This window comes from Gekko japonicus, unplaced genomic scaffold, assembly GCF_001447785.1.
Source record: "Gekko japonicus isolate JY-2015 unplaced genomic scaffold, Gekko_japonicus_V1.1 scaffold142, whole genome shotgun sequence".
In the NCBI taxonomy this organism is placed as follows: Eukaryota; Metazoa; Chordata; class Lepidosauria; order Squamata; family Gekkonidae; genus Gekko; species Gekko japonicus.
Genome location: NW_015174848.1, coordinates 1510426 through 1536264, shown reverse-complemented (window position 1 = coordinate 1536264; position 25839 = coordinate 1510426). Strand labels below are relative to the sequence as shown.

Here is a 25839-nt window from a genome sequence, read left to right as displayed (position 1 = left end):
AAGAGAGGGATTTGCACCATATTCTCTTTAGATGGCTCACACAAGTGAGCCAGGCTGCATACTCATATTTTGGCTATAGGTAATGCGTGGATACTCTGGAGATGTCCATGTCGGAGGCTTCTGATAGCTTTTGGATATCTGGATAGCCCACCCTGTCCCCTCCTTCATTAATGTTCATTTTACAGCTGAGAAAACAAAACCTATAATTTGGAAGGGCTCATAGCGGGGAAATGGTATGAGGTCTGAAGATTTTACCGAGTAAGACTTTTGTCAGGATTTGATTACTAAGTGGGGGGCCCACGCGCTTAGGGCATATGGTCTTTGGGAGGGGGAGTTGGATTTCAGGTTGTGAAAGGCACTCTGTGCGTTCTCAGGGGGCTGCCTTATTCCTTCCTGTGTCCCACGGCGTTGCGAAATAGGCCCCAGGGCTAAACCCACCAACCTCCGAGAGCTTGTGCTGAACATTGTGGCCACTGGGAGGCACTGTTGCTCCAGAGGGTTCCAGGTCTTCCTTTAAGCCCCTCTGGAGAGTGGGTCTCAGTTTTGTTTCAGTTTGCCGAATTTTTGCAAACACGTGCCAGCATATTCTAGCGAGATTGTGGTTTTGAAGACGTGGGGTGGGGCCCTGACTAGCTGGTTGGAGTCACATTTTTGCTTTGTCTTTTGCACGGCCGAGAGCTCAGAGAACTGAGCAGCCGTAAAATAATGGTTAAGTAGGACGTTAGGCAAAGGAGCTGCGGTGGCTCAAGTGGTTAAGGTGCTGAACTGCAGGCTGTGGAAGGTCGGTAGTTCAGCAGTTCGAGACCCGAGTGTGCCGCATGACGGAGTGAGCTCCCGTCTCTCGTTCCAGCTCCTGCCAACCTAGCCGTTCGAAAGCAAGAAATTGCAAGTAGATAAATAGGTACTGCTTCGGTGGGAAGGTGACAGTGTTCCGTGCGTCTTGGTGTCTAGTCATGCCGGCCACATGACCACGGAAACGTCCTCGGACAGCGCTGGCTCTTCGGCTTTGAAATGGAGATGAGCACCGCAACCCTAGAGTCGGAATGGCTTTCGAGCAAGGGAACCTTTACCTTTACTAGGACGTTAGGCAACATGGAAATAACACGACCGATATCGGCACGCCTTTCTGTATACCATTGAGCAGTTCTCGTTCCCCCCAACCCTGGAACGGTATTGCAGGGCTGGGAAAGCGCAGACGAGGGCAACCGAGACGATTATGGGCTTGGCGCCTCTCTTTTGGCAGAAGACTCAAGAATTCCGGGGCGTTTCGGTTTAGAAAAGAGATGACTAACTGAGGGCACGAGAGGAGTTTATAAAATTATGTGCAGGGGAGAGAGAGCAGGCAGAATTTTCTCTCCCTCTCCCAAAAGACTAGAACTCCAGTGAAGCTGATGGGCAGGAGATTCAGGGCGGACAAAAGGAAATTCTTCCTCACCTGATGAGCCATTAAAATGTGGGATTGGCTTCCAAAGGATGTAGTGAGGGGGCCCCATGCAGAGGCAGCTTTTAAAAGGGAATCAGACAGATTCGTGGAGGTGAGAGAGGTCTCTCAGTAGCTCCTAGCTACTGGGACTAAAGAGAACCTCCCCATTCAGAGGAAGTCAACCTCTATGCCCTGTTCTTCGCCCTCCAGAGGAACTGGTTGGCCACTGTGTGAGACAGGAGGCTGGACTGGATGGACCAAGGTTCTTCTCAGGGGAAGGCCTCGGCCCCTCTGCCTGTTGCTGGCCCTCCGGAGGAACTGGTTGAGGCCACTGTGTGAGCCAAGACATTGGACTAGATGGACCCTCCCTGGTCTGACCCAGCAGGACTCTTCTGAGGTTCTTCTCAGGGGAAGGCCTCGGTCTCTCTGCCCTGTTGCTGGCCCTCCAGAGGAACTGGTTGAGGCCACTGTGTGAGCCAGGACATTGGACTAGATGGACCCTCCCTGGTCTGACCCAGCAGGGCTCTTCTGATGTTCTTCTCAGGGGAAGGCCTCGGCCTCTCTGCCCTGTTGCTGGCCCTCCGGAGGAACTGGTTGAGGCCACTGTGTGAGACAGGAGGCTGGACTGGATGGACCCTCCCTGGTCTGACCCAGCAGGGCTCTTCTGATGTCCTTACAGGGGAAGGCCTCGGCCTCTCTGCCCTGGTGTTGGCCCTCCAGAGGAACTAGTTGGCCCCTGTGTGAGACAGGAGGCTGGACTGGATGCACCCTCACTGGTCTGATCCAGCAGGGCTCTTCTGAAGTTGTTCTCAGGGGAAGGCCTCGGCCTCTCTGCCCTGTTGCTGGCCCTCCGGAGGAACTGGTTGAGGCCACTGTGTGAGCCAGGACATTGGACTAGGTGGACCCTCCCTGGTCTGATGCAGCAGGGCTCTTCTGAGGCTCTCCTCAGGGGAAGGCCTCGGCCTCTCTGCCCTGTTGTCGGCCCTCCAGAGGAACTGGCTGAGGCCCCTGTGTGAGACGGGAGGCTGGACTGGATGGACCCTCCCTGGTCTGACCCAGCAGGGCTCTTCTGAGGCTCTCCTCAGGGGAAGGCCTCGGCCTCTCTGCCCTGTTGCTGGCCCTCCAGAGTAACTGGCTGGCCCCTGTGTGAGATGGGATGTTGGACTAGGGCACTTCTGATGTTTTTGTGTTTATGTCATCTGTGTGGGTTACCAGAGACATCTGGCCAGTCTAGGAAACAGAGGCTAGGCCAGACAAACCTCTGTGCCATCCCACAAGGCCCTCCTCAGGAACGCCGCGTTCTCTGGGCCCCTCAACTCCAGCCATAAATGTCACCACCCCAGCATCTGACCTCTTGTGTATTTCTCTTTCCCCCCCGCTCCAGGGTTCCCGAGAACGAGCCGGGGTCCAGCCCTGGGCCCTCCTCCTCCTCCTACCAGAACGAGCCTTCTCCTCGCACTCAGCAGCGCTCCGTCCTGGGCCCCGTGCCGCTCACCAAAATCGCCCGCGCCGACAGCATCCGGGATCAAGAGGACGAGATCTTCAAGCTTTGATGGCCGCTGCCTCCCCCCCCCCCCGGCCTGTCAGACGATTCCCTGGGACTCTGTATCCACCTGGGGTCTCTGGCAACATCATCTCCACCTGTAGTGAAGCCCCCTTCTCCCCGTGTTCTCCCCCTGTCCCTCCCCCCGAGGGCATCTTGCCTCTAGAAAAGGTCACAGCGTTTGGTTCCCGTGGGAATTCCGGTGGGACTCACAAGGCCGCAGTTGGGGTCTTGGAAGTTGTGGGCGAAAATTGGGCCCGCGGTGATTCTATCGGCTCAGGTCGGCGTCCCCCCTTCCCCCCCCCAGACACCGACTGGACTCCTTCTGTGTGCTTTTGCCAAGCTCTTTCATGTTTTTTGTTTGTTTGTTTGTTTCTCCTTTTCGTTCTTTGTGCCGGATTTCTGTGTGGTGTGGAGTCGGGCCTGTCGCCCGGAAGGGGGACCACGAAAACAGGTCCTGCTCCCCCAGGGGTCGGAGGAGGAGGAGGGGCAACTCTCCCTGCGTGGAGTCTCGAGGCTACTACAGGAAAATGCTGGGAGGTGGTTGTAATGGGGGGGGGGGCCCTGAGCTGCCATGGCCCGGGACAACCTGGTTAAGCTTTCCAAGGCGATCTCCGCCATAGACTGGCCGAACCGGGCTGCTGCCATTGCAGTGGATGTGGACGACCCTCGCGAGCGCCGGATCCTCCGTGCAGATCCGCGCCAGGTATTTCAGCTGTCCGCTCTTTGCAGCTTCGGCTCTTATCTCCCAAACGAATCCTTCCGCATTCCTGTGTAGATGTCTGAAAATCTGCCCTGCTGAGCCTGTTGAGAACTGTCAAGACTCCCTCCTTAACAGACCTGTGGCCTCCCCCCCACCCCGCTTCCTCGCTCTGAAGTCAAGGCCACTCCGCACCCCAGAACAACGAGGCTCAATTGCTCTTGATAGCGACGGATCTTTCCTCTCAGGAAGGTTACCTCCATTCCCGGTAGAGAAAGGGTGGGATTATGATAGAAAGCCGCTCCACGCTTCAAAACAGTAAAAAGCCCAGCAGCACCTTTAAGACTAACAAACTGTATAGTGGCATAAGCTTTCGAGAAACTCAGCTCTCTTCGTCAGATGCACGGAAGGTATGAAGAAACTGGCCAGAGATATATAGGTGGTGTATATATATATATATATATCCTCCTCCCCTTACTGCCTATATATCACTGGCTGGTTTCTTCATACCCTCCACGCATCTGATGAAGAGAGCTGTGTTTCTCGAAAGCTTATGGCACAATAAAGTTTGTTAGTCTTAGAGGTGCCGCTGGGCTTTCTGCTATCTTGCAGCAACAGACTAACACGGCTAATGTCTCCGGATCCACCCTTCAAGTCTTCAAGAAAGCGCGACAAAGATTTCTTAAAAGTGAAGCCTGGATGAAAACAAAATTAATACCTTTGTTGCAACAGACAACCAAGTCCTATAAACAACTGTTAAAGTCCTGATAACGGCCCGAGCCGACGTCCTGGCGAAACGAGGCAATCCTCGTTGACTCCTGGAGTCGTCTCCGGGGCCGAGCCGCAGAGCCATGCCCACGGCAAGGCAAAGAAAGGAAAAACAAGACTCTGTAAATCAGTGGCGGCCTAGAGAAAAACTGCTGCTCGCCAGGAGGAAGGTTACGAATAAGGCCAAAGGACTGACTGTAGCCATCTAGGGAGAAGAGGCCAGACTCTTACAGGCTTCCTCCAAAAGTCCAAGCTAAAGGTACTTTGCAGATATTAAGTCAGCATCCGCTTCAAGAACCTGAACTGTTGGAGTAGGTTAGACTCTCGAGTCTCGCTTCAGACGTCCAAAAGGGAACGTATCATAACAAGGAGTGATATTTCCACGCAGCTCTATTTATTGCCTCTGTAACCCAAGTGCTTTCTGACTCCTCCGGGCTTCTGTCTTTGTCTGTCCTCGAGCCCGATAAGAAATTGTCCCACGATCTTCGCTGGTCAACCACGGCTTCGGTGGGCGGATCGGCTTCCTCAGACCTGGGTGGGCCCCTCGGGAATGAGGGAAACGGCCCCCTGTTCTTGTTTGGGAAGCGGGGGGGTGGGGGAGTCGAGGTGAGACGCTGCCGTCTTTGCGTGTGAGGGACCCTCCCATCTTTTGGGGCCCGTGTGTTTTCTCCATCTTCTCGGGGACATTGCTGTGGGAGACCCAGGAACGTTTGTCCTGTGCACCCCTGTGATTAAACAAACAGTGAGTCTTGCTGATCTCCGACTTTGCTTTTGGAGTTTATTCCACCCACCCCCCGCCCCCCAAGTAGGAACATCTCTTAAACTGAGAGCTGAGCTATTCAAGGTCTGCGAGAAAGAGATTCTAGGATTCTTCTGCATTTCCAGTCAAGAAGTCTGCCTGTCATGCCTTTTCTCGTTCTGTTTCCTAGCCAGTTTGGTGTCGTGGTGAGGAGCACAGACTGTAATCTGGGAGAACCGGGTTTGATTCCCCGCTCCTCCATGTGCAGCTGCTGGGGTGACCTTGGGCCAGTCGCAAGTTCTCTCAGAGCTGTCCTCTCAAGGGTGGTTCTCGGGAGAGTGCTCTCAGCCCCGCCTGCCTCACCGAGTGTCTGTTGTGGGGAGGGGGAGGGAAAGGAGATTGTCAGCCGCTCTGAGACTCCTTCGGACAGTGAAGGGTGGGGTATAAATCCAGTCTCTTCTTCTTCTTCATCTGGGTGTGTGTGCGTGTGCATAGTACTATCATGTCTTAGCTTTGCGTTAACTTCCACTCTCTGGCAAAGAGGGGGCAGTGTAAGCTGTGCTTGGAAGGGGCAGGTTGCTGTGTCTCCGAGTGAGTCTCTGCTCCGGCCTCGCCCCTTGAGATAAATCCAGCAAAGGGACTCGTGCAGAATGACAGCGGGCAGGCTCCTTGGAGGACAGGCGTTTCTGAGTTTTCTGCACGCCAAAGCGAAACCTTTTTTGGATAGCAAAATGAAGCGAGCCCCTGACTTCACCTGGGATGAAACTGGCTAACGGCGCCCAGAGAAACCTTCAGTCTGCCGTTTCGGAAGCCGTCGACGTCTGCATTCTTGATGCAGCTGTCCGACGGCCAAGTTGGCTGCTGTCGGAGGCCGGGTGCTGGGCCAGTGGTGACCACCTTGGTCTGGACGATTCTTGTGTTGTTGGAATGGGTCTACTGGCCGCTATTGTTGGTGGGCAACCGCACAAGAATGGAAATGCAGCGAATGCAGTTGTGCAAGCAAATAACCGGAACGATCTGTGCAAATCACACTCGAGACTTCCGTCGTCTTACACAGTTTGACTGCAATTATAAACAGTGCACATAACAAACGGGTTTTGCCACTGTGCATGAATGACATCTGCCCCAGTTGAACGGTGACCTGATAGTCCTTGAAGGTACAAGTCTTTCGTTAGAATGACACGGTCACTGGCTCATGATGCAGAGAAGAAGAAGAAGAGATTGGATTTATACCCCGCCCTTGACTCGGCATCTCAGAGCGGCTTACAAACTCCTTTCACTTCCCCTCCCCTCCCCTCCCTGGGAGGTCGGTGGGGCTGAGAGAGCTCTCTTGAGAACTGCCCTTGAGAGAACAGCTCTGAGAGAACTTGTGACTGACCCAAGGTCACCCAGCTGGCTTCATTTGGAGGAGTGGGGAATCAAAGCCAGTTCTCCCAGAATAGAATCTGCGCTCCTAACAACTACACCAAACTGGCTACACTACACCAAATTGGAAGAGGGAGGGAGGAGGAGGGATTGGATTTATACCCTGCCCTTCACTACCCAAAGGAGTCTCAGAGCGGCTTACAAACTCCTTTCCCTTCCCCTCCCCACCACAGACACCCTGTGAGGTCGGTGGGGGCTCAGACTCTGACAGAAACTGCTCTTTTTCCAAGGATAGCTCTTATCAGAACTATGGCTTGCCCAAGGTCATCCAGCAGCTGCATGCGGAGGATTGGGGAATCAAACCCGGTTCTCCCAGATTAAACTGGCTCAGGAGAAGAGTTTCCAACAGAAAACACATAGTGGCCGGCAAGGGCTCAAGAATAGCCGTAGCATGAACTGAAGGAGCGGCAACGGCAGGCCTAGGTTGCTTCGCCGTTTCTCAGGGTTTCACCAGGCCACTTTTCTTAGTGATAGCTCTGGTAAGATTCACAGTGACATGAAGTCTACAAGTATATTCCAGATAGCTAGGAATCAGGCTAAGATTCCACCACCCAGGGCTATTTGTGGGCAGGAACGCACAGGAACGGAGTTCCGGCTGGCTCCAGAGTTGGCCACGCCCAGCAGGAACTCATTAGTATAATAGGCCACCCCCATCAGCAGAAACTCATTAGGATTGGCTACATTAGGGGCGTGTGGCCTAACATGCCAAGGAGTTCCTGCTACAAAAAAAGGCCCTGGGTTTTGACAACAGACAAGGTAAACAGAATAAGAAGCAAAAGGTGGGTGTGGCTGGATGACCACACTTCTGGTAACATGGGGGTGCGGCCTAATGTGCTAATGAGCTGTGCTGTCAGGGGTGTGGCCTAATAGGCTAATGGGTTTCTGCTGTTGGGTGTGGCCTATTATGCTAATGAGTTCCTGCTGGGCTTTTTCTACAAAAAGAGCCCTGCCACCACCATATATCCCTTTATCATAGTCTGGGCTAGTCTGAGCTTGCCAGAACTTGGAAGCAGACATGGTCGGCACCCGGTCAGTGTTTGGATGAGGAACCTCCAGGGAATACCAGGGTCGTGACGCTGAGGGAGGCAATGGGAAACCTCCTCTGAACGTCTCTTGCCTTGAAAACCCTCCAGGGTTGCCGTACGTTGGCTGTGAGTTGACGGCACTTTCCGCCACCATGAAGAGCAACATTCAAGTCCGGCAGCACCTTAAAAGGCCAATGAGGGTTTCCAGGGTGTGAGCTTTGGGGAGTCGAAACTCCCTTTTGTCAGATACTGGCATCAGCGTGCAAGTACCTGACGAAGGGAGCTGTGATTCTCGAAAGCTCACGCCCCAGATGTCTTGTCGGTCTCTGAGGTGCTGCGGGACTCTAATCTTGCTCGTCTAGAAGAAGAAGAGGACATTGGATTTATACCCTGCCCCTCAATTGGATTTATACCCTGCCCCTCACTACCCAAAGGAGTCTCCGAGCGGCTCACAAACTCCTTTCCCTTCCCCTCCCCACAACAGACATCCTGTGAGGTCGGTGTGGCTGAGAGAGCTCTCTTGAGAACTGCTCCTGAGAGAACTTGTGACTGACTCAAGGTCATACCAGCAGCTGCATGTGGATCAAACACGGTTCTCCCAGATTAGAGTCCACGCACTGAACCATTACACCAAACTAGCTCTACTGCGGACCAACATGGCTGTCCACCTGAAACTGTTGCCCAAGGAGAAATCCCTGGTTTTCTCTTCCCGGCCGATCATTTGTGTAGATCAGGTGGGTAACTGTGTTGGCCTGAAGCAACAGAACCGAGTTTGAGTCCAGGGGCTCCTTTTAAGACCCACGAAGTTTAATTCTGGGTGTATAAGCTTTCGTGTGCAGAATAAAACTTTAGAACTAAGTTTGAGTCCAGGGGCTCTTTTTAAGAACCACAAAGTTTGATTCTGGGTATCCGCTTTCGTGTGTAGAATAAAACTTTAGAACTAAGTTTGAGTCCAGGGGCTCCTTTAAGACCCAGAAAGTTTAATTCTGGGCATATGCTTTCGTGTGCATGCAAACTTCTTCAGGTACATGGACGCGAAAGCTTACACCCAGAATTAAACTTTGTTGGTCTTAAAGGTGCCGCTGGACTCAAACTTTGTTCAGTCATTTGTGTGAAACCCTTGCCTGCTGCTGTGGTAGTCCTACTGCATTGAAGGGTAAGAGTATCGGGAAAGGGGGTGGGGGGAGGCTACACCCTCTCTCAAAAAGTGACCCATCTCTCTCCCCTTTTAACTATTGTCTGATCCCTTTCGCCCGCCAGAATCAAGCTCCAGCATGAGGCTCTTGTATATGACGGGTCAAATGGGGTCCAGCATAAGAACTTAGCTGTGTGGTTTGATATTTGACCCGCCGAGCTGCAGCTCTCTCCCCCCCCCAATGCACAGGGGTTGCTGTCCAGATTTATTGCAGGACTCTGGGCAGCAGAATGTGATAAGATCACAGAATCGGGTTTCCAGCCTCCAGGTAAGGGAATCCCACAAAAAATATCCGTGACAAAAATAACGAAGAGTCAATCAAGATAAGTTGCAAAAAACGTTTACTGTTGTAATTCTGTAGAAAATTCTTTTCTGTGGTCACTCACACGCTAACGAATGCTGCGCAGTGAAAACAATTAGTTTCACAATATTGTGAAACGAATTGTTTTCGTTGCGCAGTGTTCGTTCGCGTGCGAGCGATAATAGAAGAAAAGTTTCTACAGAATTACACTAACGAATGCTGCGCAGTGAAAACAATTCGTTTCACAATATTGTGGAACGGATTGTTTCCGTTGCGCAGTGTTCGTTCGCGTGGGAGCGATAATAGAAGAAAAGTTTCTACAGAATTATGACGGTAAACGTTTTTTGCAACTTATCTTTATTGACTCTTTGTTATTTTTGTCACGGATGTTGTTTTTGGAATCTCACTTACTCCCGTGATCTCTCGTTTTTGGCTTCAACCTCCAGGTAAGGCCGAGGTCTTCTGGGATTACAACTGAGCTCCAGATGCCGCTGCTTCTTTTTTTGGGAGGGTGACCTCTTGTGACCTCATCCCTTGCCAAGGTTGCTCCCCTGCCCAAATCCCACCTTCCCCAGGCTCCACCCCCAAACCTCCAGGGATTTCCCAACCCGCAGTTGGCAACTCTGACACAGAAACCTTAGGAGATGTGGGTCAGAATCCAAGTGGGGAACCAAGTGGGGCTTCGGCGCCCTGCAAACCGCCCTTGTAATTTGTTGCTCCTCCCCATAATTAACACGGATGGAAACTTGCTGACACTCATAGAGTCAATTCAATTCGACCTTTTTATGACTGGATTTTTAAAAAAGCAGATAAAATATTCAGTTCCAGTCACCTAGCAGCTCAGTCCCATCTTGGGGGCTTTTTCTCTTCCCATGTAACACCTGCACCTCCCTTTCTTGCTCACTGAGGTGCCAAATGTTTTTTATATGCCAAGGCACAGGAGAAGAAGAAGAGACTGGATTTATACCCCTGGCTCTTCACTTGGAGTCTCAGAGCACCTTACAATCTCCTTTCCCTTCCCCTCCCCACAACAGACACCCTGTGAGGTAGGTGGGGCTGAGAGAGCTCTTTCTAGAACTGCCCTTGAGAGAAAAAGCTCTGACAGAACTATGGCTTGCCCAAGGTCATCCAGCAGCTGCAAGTGGGGAATCAAACCCAGTTCTCCCAGATTAAAGTCTGGGTATTTAATCTGGGTTGGAACACTTTCCCTATGAGGGTTGGAACACTTTCCCTATGAGGAAAGGTTAAAGCGCTTAGGGCTCTTTAGCTTGGAGAAACGACGACTGAGGGGTGACATGATTGAGGTTTATAAGATTATGCAGGGGAAAGAGCAGGGAGAGAAAGAGGTACTTTGCTCCCTTTCTCGCAAGAACTCGTGGGCACTCCATGAAATTGCTGAGCGGTCGGGTTAGAAGGGATAAAAGGAAGTCCTTCTTCACCCAAAGAGTGATTAACGCATGGAATTCACTGCCACAGAAAGTGGTGGCGGCTACAAGCATGGGCGGCTTCAAAAGGGAATTAGATAAGCATATGGAGCAGAGGTCCATCAGTGGCTATTAGCCACAAGGTCTAGATAGGGGCTCTGGGGCAAGTGATGCTCTGTCTTCTCGGTGCTTGGGGGGGGGGGCAAGAGTGGGAGGGCTTCTAGTGTCCTGGCCCCACTGGTGGACCTCCTGAGGGCACCTGGTATTTCTGGCCACTGTGTGACACAGAGTGTTGGGCTGGATGGGCCATTGGCCTGATCCAACATTGGTGTCTCTTATGTTCTTAAGTCCATGCACTTAACCATGACACCAGACTGGCTGTCCTACACCGGACAGGAAAACAAGAGGTTGCTGGCATGGAAGGGGTTGATCTGACCTTGATTTGGGGGCAGAGCCCATCCTCCTGGCCCTTGGCCCGTTCGGAACAGGCCCTCCCCCACCCGTTTAGAAAGTAGCTGCTGACCGGGGCTGTCTGGCGTGTTGAATCCGGAGGTCACTCCTGGCAGGTGAGCGCCCTCCGCTCTGCAGCTGGATTACTTCTTACCGAGCTATCTTACAAAAGCGGGAACACCGTGCTATTTAAAAACGAGGGTGTGTGTGAAAGGCTTTATTTTCAATTCCTGCGTTCCCTGAGTCAAGTTTCAGAAGAAAGGCTGTGTCCAACAATGTTCCCTGAGAGAGTTTCCGAAAAGGGGGAGGAAGGAAATGGTCGCTTCCCCTTCTCTAGGTCACGAGCGCGGGTCTGATGCTGTATACCGAGTATCCCTCTGCCATCCCAATCTCCCTTTCGTATCCCTGCACTGGACCTCTGAACTGGTTGCTCTTGGGTTCGCTGCCCTGTGATCCAGTAAACCCGGCTGCTTTGGGAACTGCAGGGAGCGGAGTCTGAATCGCCATGCCCTTCCAAAACATGGCGGAGAGGGGGGGGCTTAGGGCGAGATTGAGGCCTGGGGCATCTGTGCCCATTTTTGGCACCTGGAGCGGGCGTCCTCCAAGCCCGGTTCTGCAGAGGCCAGGGCCAGAGTTAGGGGCTTTCAGCTTCCATGCGCCTGGGACACGAGGGCTGCTGGTGGCGGAAGCCTTATCTCTATCAAGCAGGGCAGAAGGCGTGCCCCATTCCCTCCCGGTCTCTTGGGGGTGGGGGTGGCAGAAAACAGGCACCTGGAAAGGAAAGCTGCTGCCTCTGCCCCCCCCTGGGATGGTGGTGGTGGAGGAGATGGGCACAGCAAGAGGCAGGTGCAGTCAGGTGGCGCGTGGCCCAGGCTGCCTTCTGGGAGAAGGGAATTACTGGCCTGAGAAGAACAGCTTGCGGTCCTGGCTCTCACACAAAGCGGGTTCCGTCCTGCGATGATCAGAGCCTTTAGCTGGAACCAGTTGCAGGGGGCTCGAGCGAAGGTCTTTCCCAGCACTGAGTACCTGAGGTCCTTTAAGTGCAAGTGCTGGGGGGGGGGGATATCCTGTTGAGCTCTGACTCTGGCTAGCACCGGCTGTGCCCATATCTTCTTTGGTGGAAACTGGATTTAAAAAAGCAGTCCTGGCTCGCTAGCAAAGCGGCCCGTGGACTGTTGACTAGGTACATAGTTCCCCCCCACACACATAAGAAAGTAAAAACTAAGCTGTGAGCAACATACAACCAATGTTCCCTCTCCGCCGTGGAGTCTGAGCAAAAATTCTACTTTCTGAGCTACTGGCATTAAAGTTGTGAGCGGGGGACTTGGCTGCTGCATCAATCAGTTTGCTCTGGAGAGATCCTTCCTGAGCGAAGACAAAAATGTGTGAGCCGGAGGCTAAAAAACTGTGAGCTAGCTCACCCTAACTCAGCTTAGAGGGAACACTGCGGACAGCATAACACATATTTGATTTCTTCTCATGAGGGGTGATCCAGGAAGACTGGCGGGGGAGTTGGCAAGCAAACGCTATCCAAACGGAGATTAAAATGGACTGTACAGACTTCTCCGTTTAGGATGTTAGAAAACTCTCTGCTTTTGTTTTTTGTTTTGTTTTGTTTTGCAACAGCATTTAAATGTCTTAACTTTCACTGGTTGCAAAGACCAGCCGGAATGCAGAAGGGGCTGCAAGCAATCCGAAAGGCTCAGATAAAAGGTCGGGGGTGGCTTCTACTGACTGCGGTGGGGGGCGTCTCCTGAATCTACCCCTTCTCAGAAAATTCGGTGGATAGTACTGGTTGGATTCAAGCCCAGGAGCACCAGAGACCGACAAGATTTTTCAGAGGCAGAGAGCAAGAGCCCCCAGGAGCACCTTCAGGTCTAACAAAATTTGTGGCAGGTTTGACAAGCTTTCAGGAGTCACTCCTCACTTTGTGCCTCTCGAAAGCTCCTCCCCTGCCACAAGTTTGGTTCGTCTTTAAGGTGCTCCCGGACTCTTGCTCTGTTCTACTGCTACAGACAGACTAACATGGCGACCCATCTCGATCTATCTGAAGAAGAAGAAGAAGAGATTGGATTTATACCCCGCCCTTCACTACCCAAAGGAGTCTCAGGGCGGCTTACAATCTCCTTCCCCTTTTCCCTTCCCACAACAGGCCCCCTGTGAGGTAGGCGGAGGGCTGAGAGAGCTCTTGACAGAAACGGCTCTTTTTCAAGAACAGCTCCAACAGAACTGTGGCTTGCCCAAGGTCATCCAGCAGGTGCAAGTGGAGGAGTGGGGAATGAAACCCGGTTCTCCCAGATTAGAGTCCGCACACTTCACCACGACACCAAACTGGCAGAAGAGGAGGAGGAGGAGGAGATTTATACCCCGCCCTTCACTACCTAAAGGAGTCCCAGAGTGGCTTACAATCTCCTTCCCCTTTCCCTCCCCACAACAGGCAGGTGGGGCTGAGAGAGCTCTTGACAGAAACTGCTCTTTTTCAAGGAGAAGAAGAAGAGATTGGATTTATACCCCGCCCTTCACTACCCAAAGGTGTCTCAGAGCGGCTTACAAACTCCTTTCCCTTCCCCTCCCCACAACAGACACCCTGTGAGGTAGGCGGGGCTGAGAGAGCTTTTGACAGAAACTGCTCTTTTTTCAAGAACAGCTCTTATCACAACCATGGCTTGCCCAAGGTCATCCAGCCGGGTGCAAGTGGAGGAATGGGGAATCAAACCCGGTTCTTCCACTACACCAAACTGGCTCCCAGTGAGCAGTGAAGTGAGCCGTCACTTGCGAAAGCTCCTCCCCTGACACAAATCTGATTAATCTTGAAGGTGCTACTAGGCTCTTGCTGTTTTCCACAGCTACCCATCAAGGGTTTTTCAGAGTACGAGTGTTTGGGAGTCAAAGGTTCCTTCATCAAAAGGGCATTTTGACTCGTCAGAGATCTGGTGAAGCGAGTTTGGACTCTTGAAAGCTCACACTCTGACAAATCTTGCCGGTCCGTAAGGTGCTACTGGGCTCAAATTTAGCTGCTCTACTGAAGACCCACACGGGTACCCTATGAAACGGTATTCATACTGGCCGGAGTAATCCGCGTGGTGGGCGGGCATAGAGAGGAGATGGCTCACAGGGAAGGGCCTAGATTGTGTCACAAGTCCGCTCGGCCTTTCCCCGGGGCGTGAACTTTGTAAATCTTTCACGCAGCCAAGTTAGTAACCTGGGTCACAATGTAACATCTGGATGGGTACAACGGCTCCCCCCTTTATCAGGTGTTAGGTTTGGGTCTAATTTCTCTCGTGGCAAGATTTACGCAATGTGATTTTCCCCGAGTCGTTCTTTCCTGTCTCCCGTCCCCGCTCGACTTCACAATTTCCCTTCATCGATGAGCTTGTTCAACCCGTCACAGATCTTTTTCAAGCGAGGCTGGTAGGGTTCCCCGGGACTGTACAGCTGGGTCAGGAGTTCCGTATCGGCAAAATGGTCAAAGACGTGACGGATGCGCCCGAGGGATTTGGCCGTCAGGTGCTTCTCCACCAGCTTGAGCAGCAAGTCCCGACATTCTTGGAGCAGCCGGGCCAAGACGGCCTTCTCGAAGGTGAAGTCCACCTCGTGGAAACTGATGGCGGTCATGGCCCCTTGGTGGAGTTTGTTTTTGAACTCTTCCGCCAAGCACAGCTCCTCGTCGCTGAAGCAGTTGTTGCGGTAGAGGACGGAGATCTTGACGGTCATTTTGATGAGGTTCTTGATAACCTTTTGAGATTCGGCCCGGTTTTGGGTATACTCCTTGGAGACCCGGTAAATCTCGTCCAGGATCTCACTGCTCGTGTCGTCGATAAACATGTTGGCCATGGATTTGGTGGCCATTCGGCTCAAGATCTTCTTCTCGGCCTGTATGGCCAGGCTGCGGGAGCTGAAGGTCTCCATTTCGACTGTGGGGAAAATGGAAAAGAAACGCATTCAGTTAAGGCACAGTTATGCCTCCGATTTACCCAGCGTCCCTTCCCTGGTTGAAATGAAGGTCCAAGAAAGCTAAACGTGGAGCATTATCCCTCCCATTACGCTTCCCACATTGAACTCCAGAGTTTCCGTATCTCATACGTCATTAATAACTTTCTAAAGGAAGCTGTAGAAGCCATTATTTTGAAGGAGAACCCTATATAAACAGACAGCTAGACGTTCTCCATTCTTTCAGATGGTTTGGAATCAGAACACTATGACTAGCATACTAAATGCCTCTTTCATAGGAGCATAAAGCAAACATGCTAAATTGTCCCAGGTGAAAAAAGAACACGTTGAAGGCTTTCACGGCCAGAGTTCATTAGTTGCTGTAGACTTTCCAGGTTGTGTGGCCATGGTCTTGGCATTGTAGGACCTGATGTTTCGCCAGTAGCTGTGACTGGCATCCTCAGAGGTATAACACAGAAAGATGGAGTACTCTCTGTGTCAAGGTGAGAAGAAAAGAGGTAGGCAGGTAACTTATATCTACTCAGGAAGGTGGGGTAGGGCTGAGTCATTGTCTTGTAAGAGTTCCCCAGGCTATGAACATGCTAATGGAGGAGCTTTCCTGAGGAGGTTCTTTCGCATGTGGATTGGTTGTTGAAATTCTAATCTTATCTGTAGTGCTGTTGTCAGGCACAAAAGGCTCTACGTCTTACAGATAAGATTAGAATTTCAACAACCAATCCACATACGAAAGAACCTCCTCAGGAAACAGGAAACAATCCATATAGAAAAGAACCTCCTCAGGAAGGCTCCTCCATTAGTATGTTTTCACAGCCTGTGGAACTCCTACAGGATGACAACTCAGCCCTACCCCACCTTCCGGAGTAGATAAAAATTACCTGCCTACCATTTTTCTAGTAAACTTAACCAAATGCAGTCCTAAATAAAACTGACTTCAGCTGCCTCCTAAAGATCAAAAGTGAGGGGGCCAGGTACATCTCTCCGGGGAGGTTGTTTCATAATGGCGGGGCTACCACGGAAAAGGCTCTCTTTCATGTGTCATCAACCCCTCCTTGGGTCTATGTGCAGGGCTTTTTTTGTAGAAAAAGCCCAGCTGGAACTCATGAGCACAATAGGCCACACCCAACAGCAGAAACTCATTAGCATAATAGGCCACACCCTGACAGTGCCACTCATTAGAATATTAGGCCACACCCCGTGCCTTCCCTTGGCTTGCCCGAGTCTGGTCTCTCAAGCAGCAAAACTTTATTGCTCTAGGTTATGAAGCTAGAGCACAAAACAAGAGAAAATGACAGTCATGCCCCTTGTTCCCTCTAAGCTGAGCTCCCAGTTTTTTAGCCTCCGGCTCACACATCTTTGTCTTGGCTGAGGAAGGAGGGCTCCAGAGCAAACTAATCAATGCAGTAGCCAAATCGCTCGCTCACAACTTTAATGCCGGTAGCTCGCAAAGTAGAATTTTTGCTCACAAGACTCCACGGCTTAGAGGGAGCATTGGTCATTCTGCACACTGTATCTGGTGGTTAGGAAAAGTTCAGTATTTTTGTTGAATTTGGAAGCAGTTTTTAAAGGTGCTCAATCTTTTTTTTTTTTTTTTAAATTACAGTATATGTCATGTTTGGGTCCTATAAGTAAATGAGCCTGACTCTGCTTTGGTCATGCCTATTGGTTATGCAGCTCAAAGGGAAATAGCAGGAGAATCATATACCTAAGCTAAATGTAACAGTACGGAAGGTTTACCTCGGACATTCCTCCTTGGCCATCCATGGAGCAAATGGAAACACTGATCCCCCCCACCTGCTCCATGAAGGGGAATCCGATTTCTAGCATTTGTATGTGCGTGTGCGCACATGGAAGTCGTGTCGACCTCTGGTGACTGACCCCTACTGGGGGCCTGGAGGATATTCAGAGAGGTGGCTGAAGGAAGCTTGCCCCCACTCTCCCACCTCTGGCATTCCAAGGAGTTCTCCCGTCCAAGTCCTTGCCAGAGTCGACCCTGCTTAACTTCCGAGATCTGATGAGATCGGGCTTCCCTGGGATACCCAGGTCAGGCTCCAATTTCTAACGTGAAGAATACTAACCGGATGTTTCCACTCTTTAAAACCTCCTTGCCTTTTCTGGCAGGAAGCCTCTTACCCAAACCAGATTTAGGAGAACTTGCTCCCATGTGGGAGGGCTCCTGGTGTCCTGGTCCCACTGCTGGACCTCCTGATGGCACCTGGTATTTTTGGCCACTGTGTGACACAGAGTGTTGGGCTGGATGGGCCATTGGCCTGATCCAACATTGGATTCCCTTATGTTCTTGTGTTAAGAGCAGAGGTCCATCAGTGGCTATTAGCCACAAGGTACAGATACGAACTCTCAGTCTGGGGCAAGAGATGCTCTGTCTTCTTGGTGCTTGGGGGGGGGGGCAGTGGGAGGGCTTCTAGTGTCCCCAATGGCCCCAATGCTGGATGGCACTTGGTATTTTCGACCAGTGTGTGACACAGAGTGTTGGACTGGATGGGCCTTTGGCCTGATTCAACATTGGCTTCTCTTATGTTCTTATGTTAAGAGCAGAGGTCCATCAGTGCCTGTTAGCCGCAAGGTATAGATAGGAACTCTCAGGCTGGGACAAGGGATGCTCTGTCTTGGTGCTTGGGGGGGGGGGCAACAGTGGGAGGGCTTCTGGTGTCCTGGCCCCACTGCTGGACCTCCTGAGGGTCCGTGGTATTTCTGGCCACTGTGTGATCCAGAGTGTTGGACTGGATGGGCCATTGCCCTGATCCAACACTGGCTTCTCTTATGTTCTTATGTCTGGGGCAAGGGATGCCCTGTCTTCTTGGTGCTTGGGGGGGTTAACAGTGGGAGGGCTCCTGGTGTCCTGGTCCCACTGCTGGACCTCCTGATGGCACCTGGTATTTTTGGCCACTGTGTGACACGGAGTGTTGGACTGGATGGGTCTTTGGCCTGATTCAACATTGGCTTCTCTTATGTTCTCATGTTAAGAGCAGAGGTCCATCAGTGGCTCTTAGCCACAAGGCATAGATAGGAACTCTTGGTCTGGGGCAAGGGATGCTCTGTCTCCTTGGTGCTTGGGGGGAAGGCAACAGTGGGAGGGCTTCTAGTGTCTTGGCCCCACTGCTGGACCTCCTGAGGGCACCTGGTATTTTTGGCCACTGTGTGAGACAGAGTGTGGGACCGGAGGGGCCATTGGCCTGATCCAACATTGGCTTCTCTTACGTTCTCATGTCTGGGGCAAGGGATGCTCTGTCTCCTTGGTGCTCGTGGGGGAGGCAACAGTGGGAGGGCTCCTTGTGTCTTGGCCCCACTGCTGGACCTCCTGGGAGCACCTGGTATTTTTGGCCACTGTGTGACGCAGAGTGTTGGACTGGATGGGCCATTGGCCTGACCCAACATTGGCTTCTCTTATGTTCTTATGTCGGGGGCAAGGGATGCTCTGTATTCTTGGTGCTTGGAGGGGGCAACAGTAGGAGGACTTCTAGAGTTCTGGCCCCACTGGTGGACCTCCTGATGGCCCGTGGTATTTGTGGCCACTGTGTGACAGACAGAGTGTTGGACTGGAGGGGTCACTGGCCTGATCCAACATTGGCTTCTCTTATGTTCTTATTTCTGGGGGCAGTGATGCTGCCTTCTTGGTGCCAGTGGGAGGGCTTCTAGTGTCTTGCCCCCACCGTGGGACCTCCTGATGGCCCCTGGTATTTCTGGCCACTGTGTGAGACAGAGTGTTGGACTGGATGGGCCATTGGCCTGATCCAGCTTTGGCTTCTCTTATGTTCTTATGTCTGGGGCACGTGATGCTCTGTCTTCTTGGTGCTTGGGTGGGAGGGGCAACAGTGGGAGGCCTTCTACTGTCCTGGCCCCACTGGTGGACCTCCTGATGGCCCCATGTATTTCTGGCCACTGTGTTACTCAGAGTGTTGGACTGGATGGGCCACTGGCCTGATCCAACACTGGCTTCTCTTATGTTCTTATTTCTGGGGGCAGTGATACTGTCTTCTTGGTGCCAGGGGAGGGCTCCTCGTGTCCTGGCCCCACTGGTGGACCTCCTGATGGCCCCTGGTATTTCTGGCCCCTGTGTGACACAGAGTGTTGGACTGGAGGGGCTATTGGCCTGACCCAGCATGGGCTTCTCACTTGTGGTCTCTCATGTTCTGAAGGTGAGCCCCAACCTTCCAGTCCACCTAGGGAGGCACGTTCCGCACGTCTCCATACCCAGATCGCATTTTACAACATCTGTCCGCTTGCCCTTCCTGGCAGGCAGAGCAAATGATTATCTCTGCTCTCTGACCTCTTTGGTGCATTTTATGGCTCACTTCCCTGGGAACTCCTGGTGAGCTTCAAAGCACCCTCCATCTCCGGGGCATGACACATGATGCACCCGCTCAGCAAGCTTCTTTGATTGACGGGACGGTCAGGAGGGCGTCTCCCTGTGATCTTAATTCCAGAAAGTGGAGTTTGGGGAGGGGAGGGACCTCAGCCAAGTACAGTGCCATAGAGTCAATCCTACAGAGCAGAAAGTTTCTCCCAAGAGGAACTAGAACCACAGAGCTGGGAGGGGTCTCTAGAGGCCATCTAGTCCAACCCCCTGCTCCATGCAGGACCAGCCTAGAGCCTCCCTGACCAGTGTTTGTCCAGTCGCTGCTCGAAGACTGCCGGGGGGGGGAGCTCACCTCCTCCCGAGGCAGCTGATTCCAGAATCATAGAATCACAGAGCTGGAAGTGTCCCTAGAGGCCATCTAGTCCAACCCCCTGCTCCATGCAGGACCAGCCTAGAGCCTCCCTGACAAATGGTTGCCTCAAGCTCCACCCCCCCCAAATCTCCAGGTGTTTCCCAACCAGGAGTTGGCAACCATACGTGCTGCTCCAGAGAGCTCAAGTCACAGGAAGGTCGACTTCAGTTTGAACAGGAGGGGAAATTTGATTAGGATAAGACTGATCTAGCCATGGGGCCAATCGTGGCACAGCTAGGTTTGCCGAGTCCCAGGGGATGGGTCGGGACTTAGCAGAAGTGGAAGGAAGGCCTGGAAGTAGAAGGATGCACTGGAAGTGACATCATTGTGCTGTGATGTCGTGGCGACACTCTGGTATTTGGGCAAAAACTCTATGGTAAAAATGGCTTTGACCATAGGGTTTTTTGCCCAAATACCAGAGGATCGCCTGGATGTTGCCGACGTGGTGATGCTCTTTCTCGCGGACACCGTAAGTGGTGTTGCCACATTACAGGCATTGTGACTCGGGCCCTCCTCTTTCTCCTGGTAAGTCATAGAATCATATAATGTTAGAGCTGGAAGGGACCTCGCAGGTCATCCAGTCCAACCCCCTGCACTCTGCAGGAGCATATCCGGAAGACAGCCCTACAACATCCCCGAAAGATGGTCGTCCAGCCTCCGCTTCAAAACGTCCAGCGAAGGAGCATCCGCCACCTTCCGAGGCGGTCCATTCCACTGCTCAACCACTCTGACAGTCAGGAAGTGTCTCCGGATATTTAGCCGGTAATGACTGCCGCTGGGCCGCTGTTTGGGGGCGGGGCCTGGTGGAAGGGGATCCCCGCCTCCCTCGTGGGGTCTGGTAACCCTAGCTGTGGCAGAGAGAGGGACTCTCCCTCTTTGGAGAGCTTCGGACATTGGTGAGGAAGATTATAGCAATGGGTTACGTACAGAAACTTGGAAGAGGTGGCCCAGACAGAGTTGCCAATTTTGGGTTGGGAAATTTCCAGAGATTTGGGGGATGGAAGAAGAAGAAGAGGGGGAAGAGGAATAAGAAGAAGGAGGAGAAGAAGAAGAGGAGATTGGATTTATACCCCGCCCTTCAATACCCAAAGGAGTCTCTGCAATGTTCCCTCTAAGCCGTGGAGTCTTGTGAACAAAAAATCTCCTTTGTGAGGTACTGGCGTTAAAAGTTGTGAGCGAGCAATTTGGCTGCTGCATAAATTGGTTTGCTCTGGAGCCATCCCTTCCTGAGCGAAGACAAAAATCTGTGTGCCGGGGGCTGAAAAACTGTGAGCCAGCTCACACCCACTCAGCTTAGAGGGAACGCTGAGTCTCAGAGCGGCTTACAATCTCCTCTCCCTCCCCCGAGTCCCCACAACTGACACCCTGTGAGGTAGGAGGGGCTGAGAGAGCTCTCTCGAGGACTGCCCTTGAGAGAACAGCTCTGAGAGAACTTGTGACTGACCCAAAGTCACACCAGCAGCTGCAAGTGGAGGAGTGGGGAATCAAACCCGGTTCTCCCAGGCTAGAGTCCGCGCTCCTAACCACGACACCAAACTGGAGCCTGGGGAGGGACCTCGGTGGGACAGAACGCCACAGAGTCCTCCTTCCAAAGCGGCCATTTTGTCCGCAAGGGTATTGAGAAGAAGAAAAGAGATCGCTGCAGATCAGTTGTAATTCCTGCAGATCAATGCTAGGCACATATGGCCTCTTCCACCTGTCAGGATCCGAAGGTGGAGGAACCCTGACAAAAAGAGAGGAAGGCCAGCATTCTAGGTCAGCCAGTGCGTCTTGCTTCTGAGGAAGCGCTCTCTAGCCCGCGGAAGCTGATGACACAACAAATCTGGTGGCCTTAAAGGTCTCGCCCCAGTTTCCTCTGCAAACCTCTGTAGCCACACAGTGCAGAATTTGCAGGCACCTTCACTCTGGGCTGGATTCAACCTGTTCCCCTTGGGGCTGCCGGCTTCCAGGTGGCAACTCTATGGCCTTCCCCTTGGCTTCTGGCCCTTCTTCGCAATGTTAAAGAAAAAATCCTGCGGGCTTCGCAGAGACGTGGCCGAGACCCTGACCTTGTGGACGATCACCTCTAAGCTGAGTGAGCGTGAGCTAGCTCACAGTTTTCTAGCCTCCGGCTCACACGTTTTTGTCTCTGCTCAGGAAGGAGGGCTCCAGAGCAATGTTCCCTCTAAGCTGTGGAATCTTGTGAGCAAAAATTCTACTTTGCGAGCTGCTGGCATTAAAGTGGTGAGCGAGCGATTTGGCTACTGCATAAATTAGCTTGCTCTGGAGACATCCTTCCTGAGCTAAGACAAAAATGTGTGAGCCTGAGCCTTAAAAACTGTGAGCCAGCTCACACTAACTCAGCTTAGAGGGAACAATGCTCCAGAGCAAACTGATTTATGCAGCAGCCAAACCACTCGCTCACCACTTTAATGCCAGGAGCTCACAGAGTATAATTTTTGCTCACAAGACTTCATGGCTTAGAGGGAGCACGCTGTGTGCTTTTACCGGAGACCAGATCTGTCCCCTTTTTGCTGAAATTCACCGCAGCGTGGTCTAGGCCGGGAAAAGCCCCTAGCCGCCTCTCTAGAAGGCCTCAAAGAGGCCAGCCCCGTTTGTCTGATTCCCTCCAAAGTCTGGCCTTGATGAGTCTTGAGCATATTTCTGACACCGGTCACCCATTTCCTCCTCTCCTTCCCCCCCTTCCCCACAAGACGTAAGACAGTTTCCTGTTTTTATCCTTTTGTCTTGATTCGAGATCGAGAACCTCGCGTCTTCCGGAAGCCCTTCTTCCGAGCGCCCACCGATCGACATTTCCCTCCGGCTCTTCCATTGTCCGAACAGAATTTATTTTTAAAGAACGGCCCGGGAGGAACGGCTTCGACAAGACCGTCTTAAGTAGGGTTGGCACCTGGAGATCTCCTGCTATTACAATCGATTTCCAGATGACCTCGGTCAGTTCCTCTGGAGAAAATGGCTCCTTTGGAGGGTTGACTCCAGGCCCGTAGCTGGGATCTTTTTTGGGTGTTTTTTTTTTTTGGGGGGGGAGCTGCGGTGGCTCAAGTGGTTAAGACGCTGAACTGCAGGCTATGGAAGGTCGGTAGTTCAGCAGTTCGAGACCTGAGTGTGCCGCATGACGGAGTGAGCTCCTGTCTCTAGTTCCAGCTCCTGCCAACCTAGCAGTTCGAAAGCAAGAAATTGCAAGTAGATAAATAGGTACCACTTCGGTGGGAAGGGAACAGCGTTCCGCGCGCCTTGGTGTTTAGTCGTGCCGGCCACATGACCACGGAAACGTCTTCGGACAGCGCTGGCTCTTCGGCTTTGAAACGGAGATGAGCACCGCAACCCTAGAGTCGGATTCAACTGGCTTTCGAGCAAGGGAACCTTTACCTTTACTTGGGGGGGGCATTTAAAAATGTTAAGGGGGCAGTTCAAGGACAGTTAATTAAATGAATCAGAATGCCTGGCTTTAGAAGGGGAAACTGTGAGCCTGTTTCTAGCCCTTCCTTTCAAGGGAGTGGGCAGCGAGCACGTCAGTTCCCGGGAAAACAACAGCCCAGGGGGCATTTAATTGCCTTCAGAAGGCATTTAAATGCCTTTTTGAGTTCCCTTCCACAGGGCAAGAACGCTTAGAAGGGCACCTTCCGTACATCTCCAACAATCCACCCTTTCTGCCAGCCCAGCACCACCAAGGCCATGGTCAAAAATATGGTTTCTGGCATGGCTGTTTGTGGGGGGCGGGGCTTTTAATTCAGGGGGCATGGCCCCCAAGTGCCCCACCGTAGCTATGGGCCTGATTTATGGCATTATAATCTGCTGAGCTCCCGCCCAGTGTTCCCTCTAAGCTGAGCGAGTGTGAGCTAGCTCACAGTTTTTAGCCTCCAGCTCACACACGTTTGTCTCTGCTCAGGAAGGAGGGCTCCAGAGCAAACTAATTGATGCAGCAGCCAAATCGCTCGCTCACAACTTTAATGCCAGGAGCTCCCAAAGTAGAATTCTTGCTCACAAGACTCCATAGCTTAGAGCAGGCATGTCCAACTTCGAACAGGTAGTGATCTATTTTTTCCGGCCAAAAGTGCCGGTGATCTACCACCATGAAAATAAAGTTTCAAATTAGATTTTAGCTCACTAAAGTTGGGTTCCACCGCCCCCCTCCATTTATGTCACCTTCTGTCATTTACTGGTAAGCAAAATAAGCAGAAACAAAACAGAGAGATGAAGATCCAGAAAGAACTGCAAACATTTTTTATTTTGTATAGAGTTATAACTTTCTTTAACTTTTATTCAGAGTTATTTGCGTTAAACGCAGGTCAAGCATTGATCCAGGTGGAGCTGGTGATCTACCTCTGACCCATCCGCGATCTACTGGTAGATCGCGATCTACCTGTTGGACATACCTGGCTTAGAGGGAACACTGCTCCCGCCCCTCCCCAAACCTCACCCTCCCCAGGCCCCACCCTTCAAATCTCCATCGAATCTCCCAACCCAGAGCTGGGAACCCTAAGAAGCCACCCGGAGACCAAGGAAGGCCCCCAGATTGCAACGGAGAGCCAGGGTACGATCTCTTCCCGTTAAGGCCTGGGAAAACGCATTCAGCCCAGATCCTCCAACCTCAAATGTATTTATGTTTTTTTTACTTCATTGGTAACCCTGCCCTTTCTCCCCAACGGGGACCCAAAGAAGCTCATGTTGTTCTTTCTGCAATTTTATTCCCACAGCCACCCTGTGAGCGAGTGGTAGGAAAGAGCCAGAATCCAGGAGCACCTTAAACACTAACAAAATTTGTGGCAGGGGAGGAGCTTTCCTCGGTCACTGGCTCGCTTCTTCAGATACAGCGAGAATGGGAGTCCGTCTGTCCTTATATCTTGGAGAGCAGAGTGATATAAGAACAGATGGACTCACATAAGAACATAAGAGAAGCCAACGTTGGATCAGGCCAGTGGCCCATCCAGTCCAGCACTCTGTGTCACACAGTGGCCAGAAATACCAGGTGCCCTCAGGAGGTCCAGCAGTGCGGCCAGAACACTAGAAGCCCTCACACTGTTGCCCCTCACAAGCACCAAGAATACAGAGAATCACTTGCCCCAGACCGAGAGTTCCTGTCTATACCTTGTGGCTAATAGCCACTGATGGACCTCTGCTCCAGATGTTTATCCAGTTCCCGCTTGAAGCCGTCCATGCTTGTAGCTGCCACCAGCTCCTGTGGCAGTGAATTCCATGTGTTAATCCATGTGTTAATTCCATGTGTTAAAAGGAAGAAGGACTTCCTTTTATCTGATCTAACCCGATTGCTCAGCATTTTCATTGAGTGCCCACGAGTTCTTGTATGGTGAGAAAGGGAGAAAAGGACTTCTTTCTCGACCTGCTCTATCCCATGCATAATCTTGTAAACCTCAATCATGTCACCCCTCAGCCGTTGTTATCTCCAAGCTAAAGAGCCCCAAGCGCTTTCACCTTTCCTCATAGGGAAAGTGGTATCCTAGCGGTATCCGAAGAAGTGATGATCCGTGACTCACGAAGGCTCCTCCCCTGCCACTAATTTTGCTATTCTTCAAGGTGCTCCTGGAGTCTTGCTGTTTTCTGCTGCTACAGACAGACTAACACGGCTGCGCCAAAGAAATGAGCAGTGACTCCCGAACATAAGAATATAAGAGAGAAGCCGATGTTGGATCAGGCCGATGGCCCACTCAGTCCAACACTCTGTGTCACACAGTGGCCAGAAATACCAGGTCCCGTCAGGAGGTCAGGTGCCATCAGGTAGGGGTTAAGTGTGCAGACTCTACTCTTGAAGAACCGGGTTTGATTCCCCCACTCCTCCACTTGCACCTGCTGGATGACCTTGGGCAAGCCATAGTTCTGCCAGAGCTGTCCTTGAAAAAGAGCAGTTTCTCTCGGAGCTCTCTCAGCCCCCCCAGCCCCCCCACCTACCTCACAGGGTGTCTGTTGTGGGGAGAGGAAGGGAAAGGAGTTTGTCAGCCGCTCTGAGACACCTTTGTGTAGTGAAGGGTGGGATATAAATCGAATCTCTTCCTCTTCTTCTAATCTGGGAGAACCGGGTGTGATTCCCCCACTCCTCCACTTGCACCTGGCTGGATGACCTTGGGCAAGCCGTAGTTCTGATAAGAGCTGTTCTTGAAAGAGAGCCGTTTCTTTGGGTAATGAAGGACGGGGCATAAATCCAATCTCCTC

The 25839-nt window shown here is 52.0% G+C and overlaps 2 protein-coding genes across 2 annotated transcripts in view; one reads left to right on the top strand and one right to left on the bottom strand.

The window, feature by feature from the left end:
* The window catches only part of LYSMD1 (LysM, putative peptidoglycan-binding, domain containing 1), a 9261-nt gene extending 5238 nt beyond the window's left edge, over positions 1-4023 (top strand). The window contains exon 3 of the mRNA XM_015424502.1: positions 2808-4023. Within this exon, the coding sequence (XP_015279988.1) occupies positions 2808-2976 (169 nt within the window). The 3' untranslated portion in view covers positions 2977-4023. The remainder of the gene's footprint in view (positions 1-2807) is intronic.
* A 9668-nt stretch (positions 4024-13691) lies between these two features.
* Positions 13692-25839, bottom strand: part of TNFAIP8L2 (TNF alpha induced protein 8 like 2) — a 20251-nt gene continuing 8103 nt past the window's right edge. Inside the window, exon 2 of the mRNA XM_015424503.1 lies at positions 13692-14907. Coding sequence (XP_015279989.1) covers positions 14342-14902 — 561 coding nt within the window. The 5' untranslated portion in view covers positions 14903-14907 and the 3' untranslated portion in view covers positions 13692-14341. The remainder of the gene's footprint in view (positions 14908-25839) is intronic.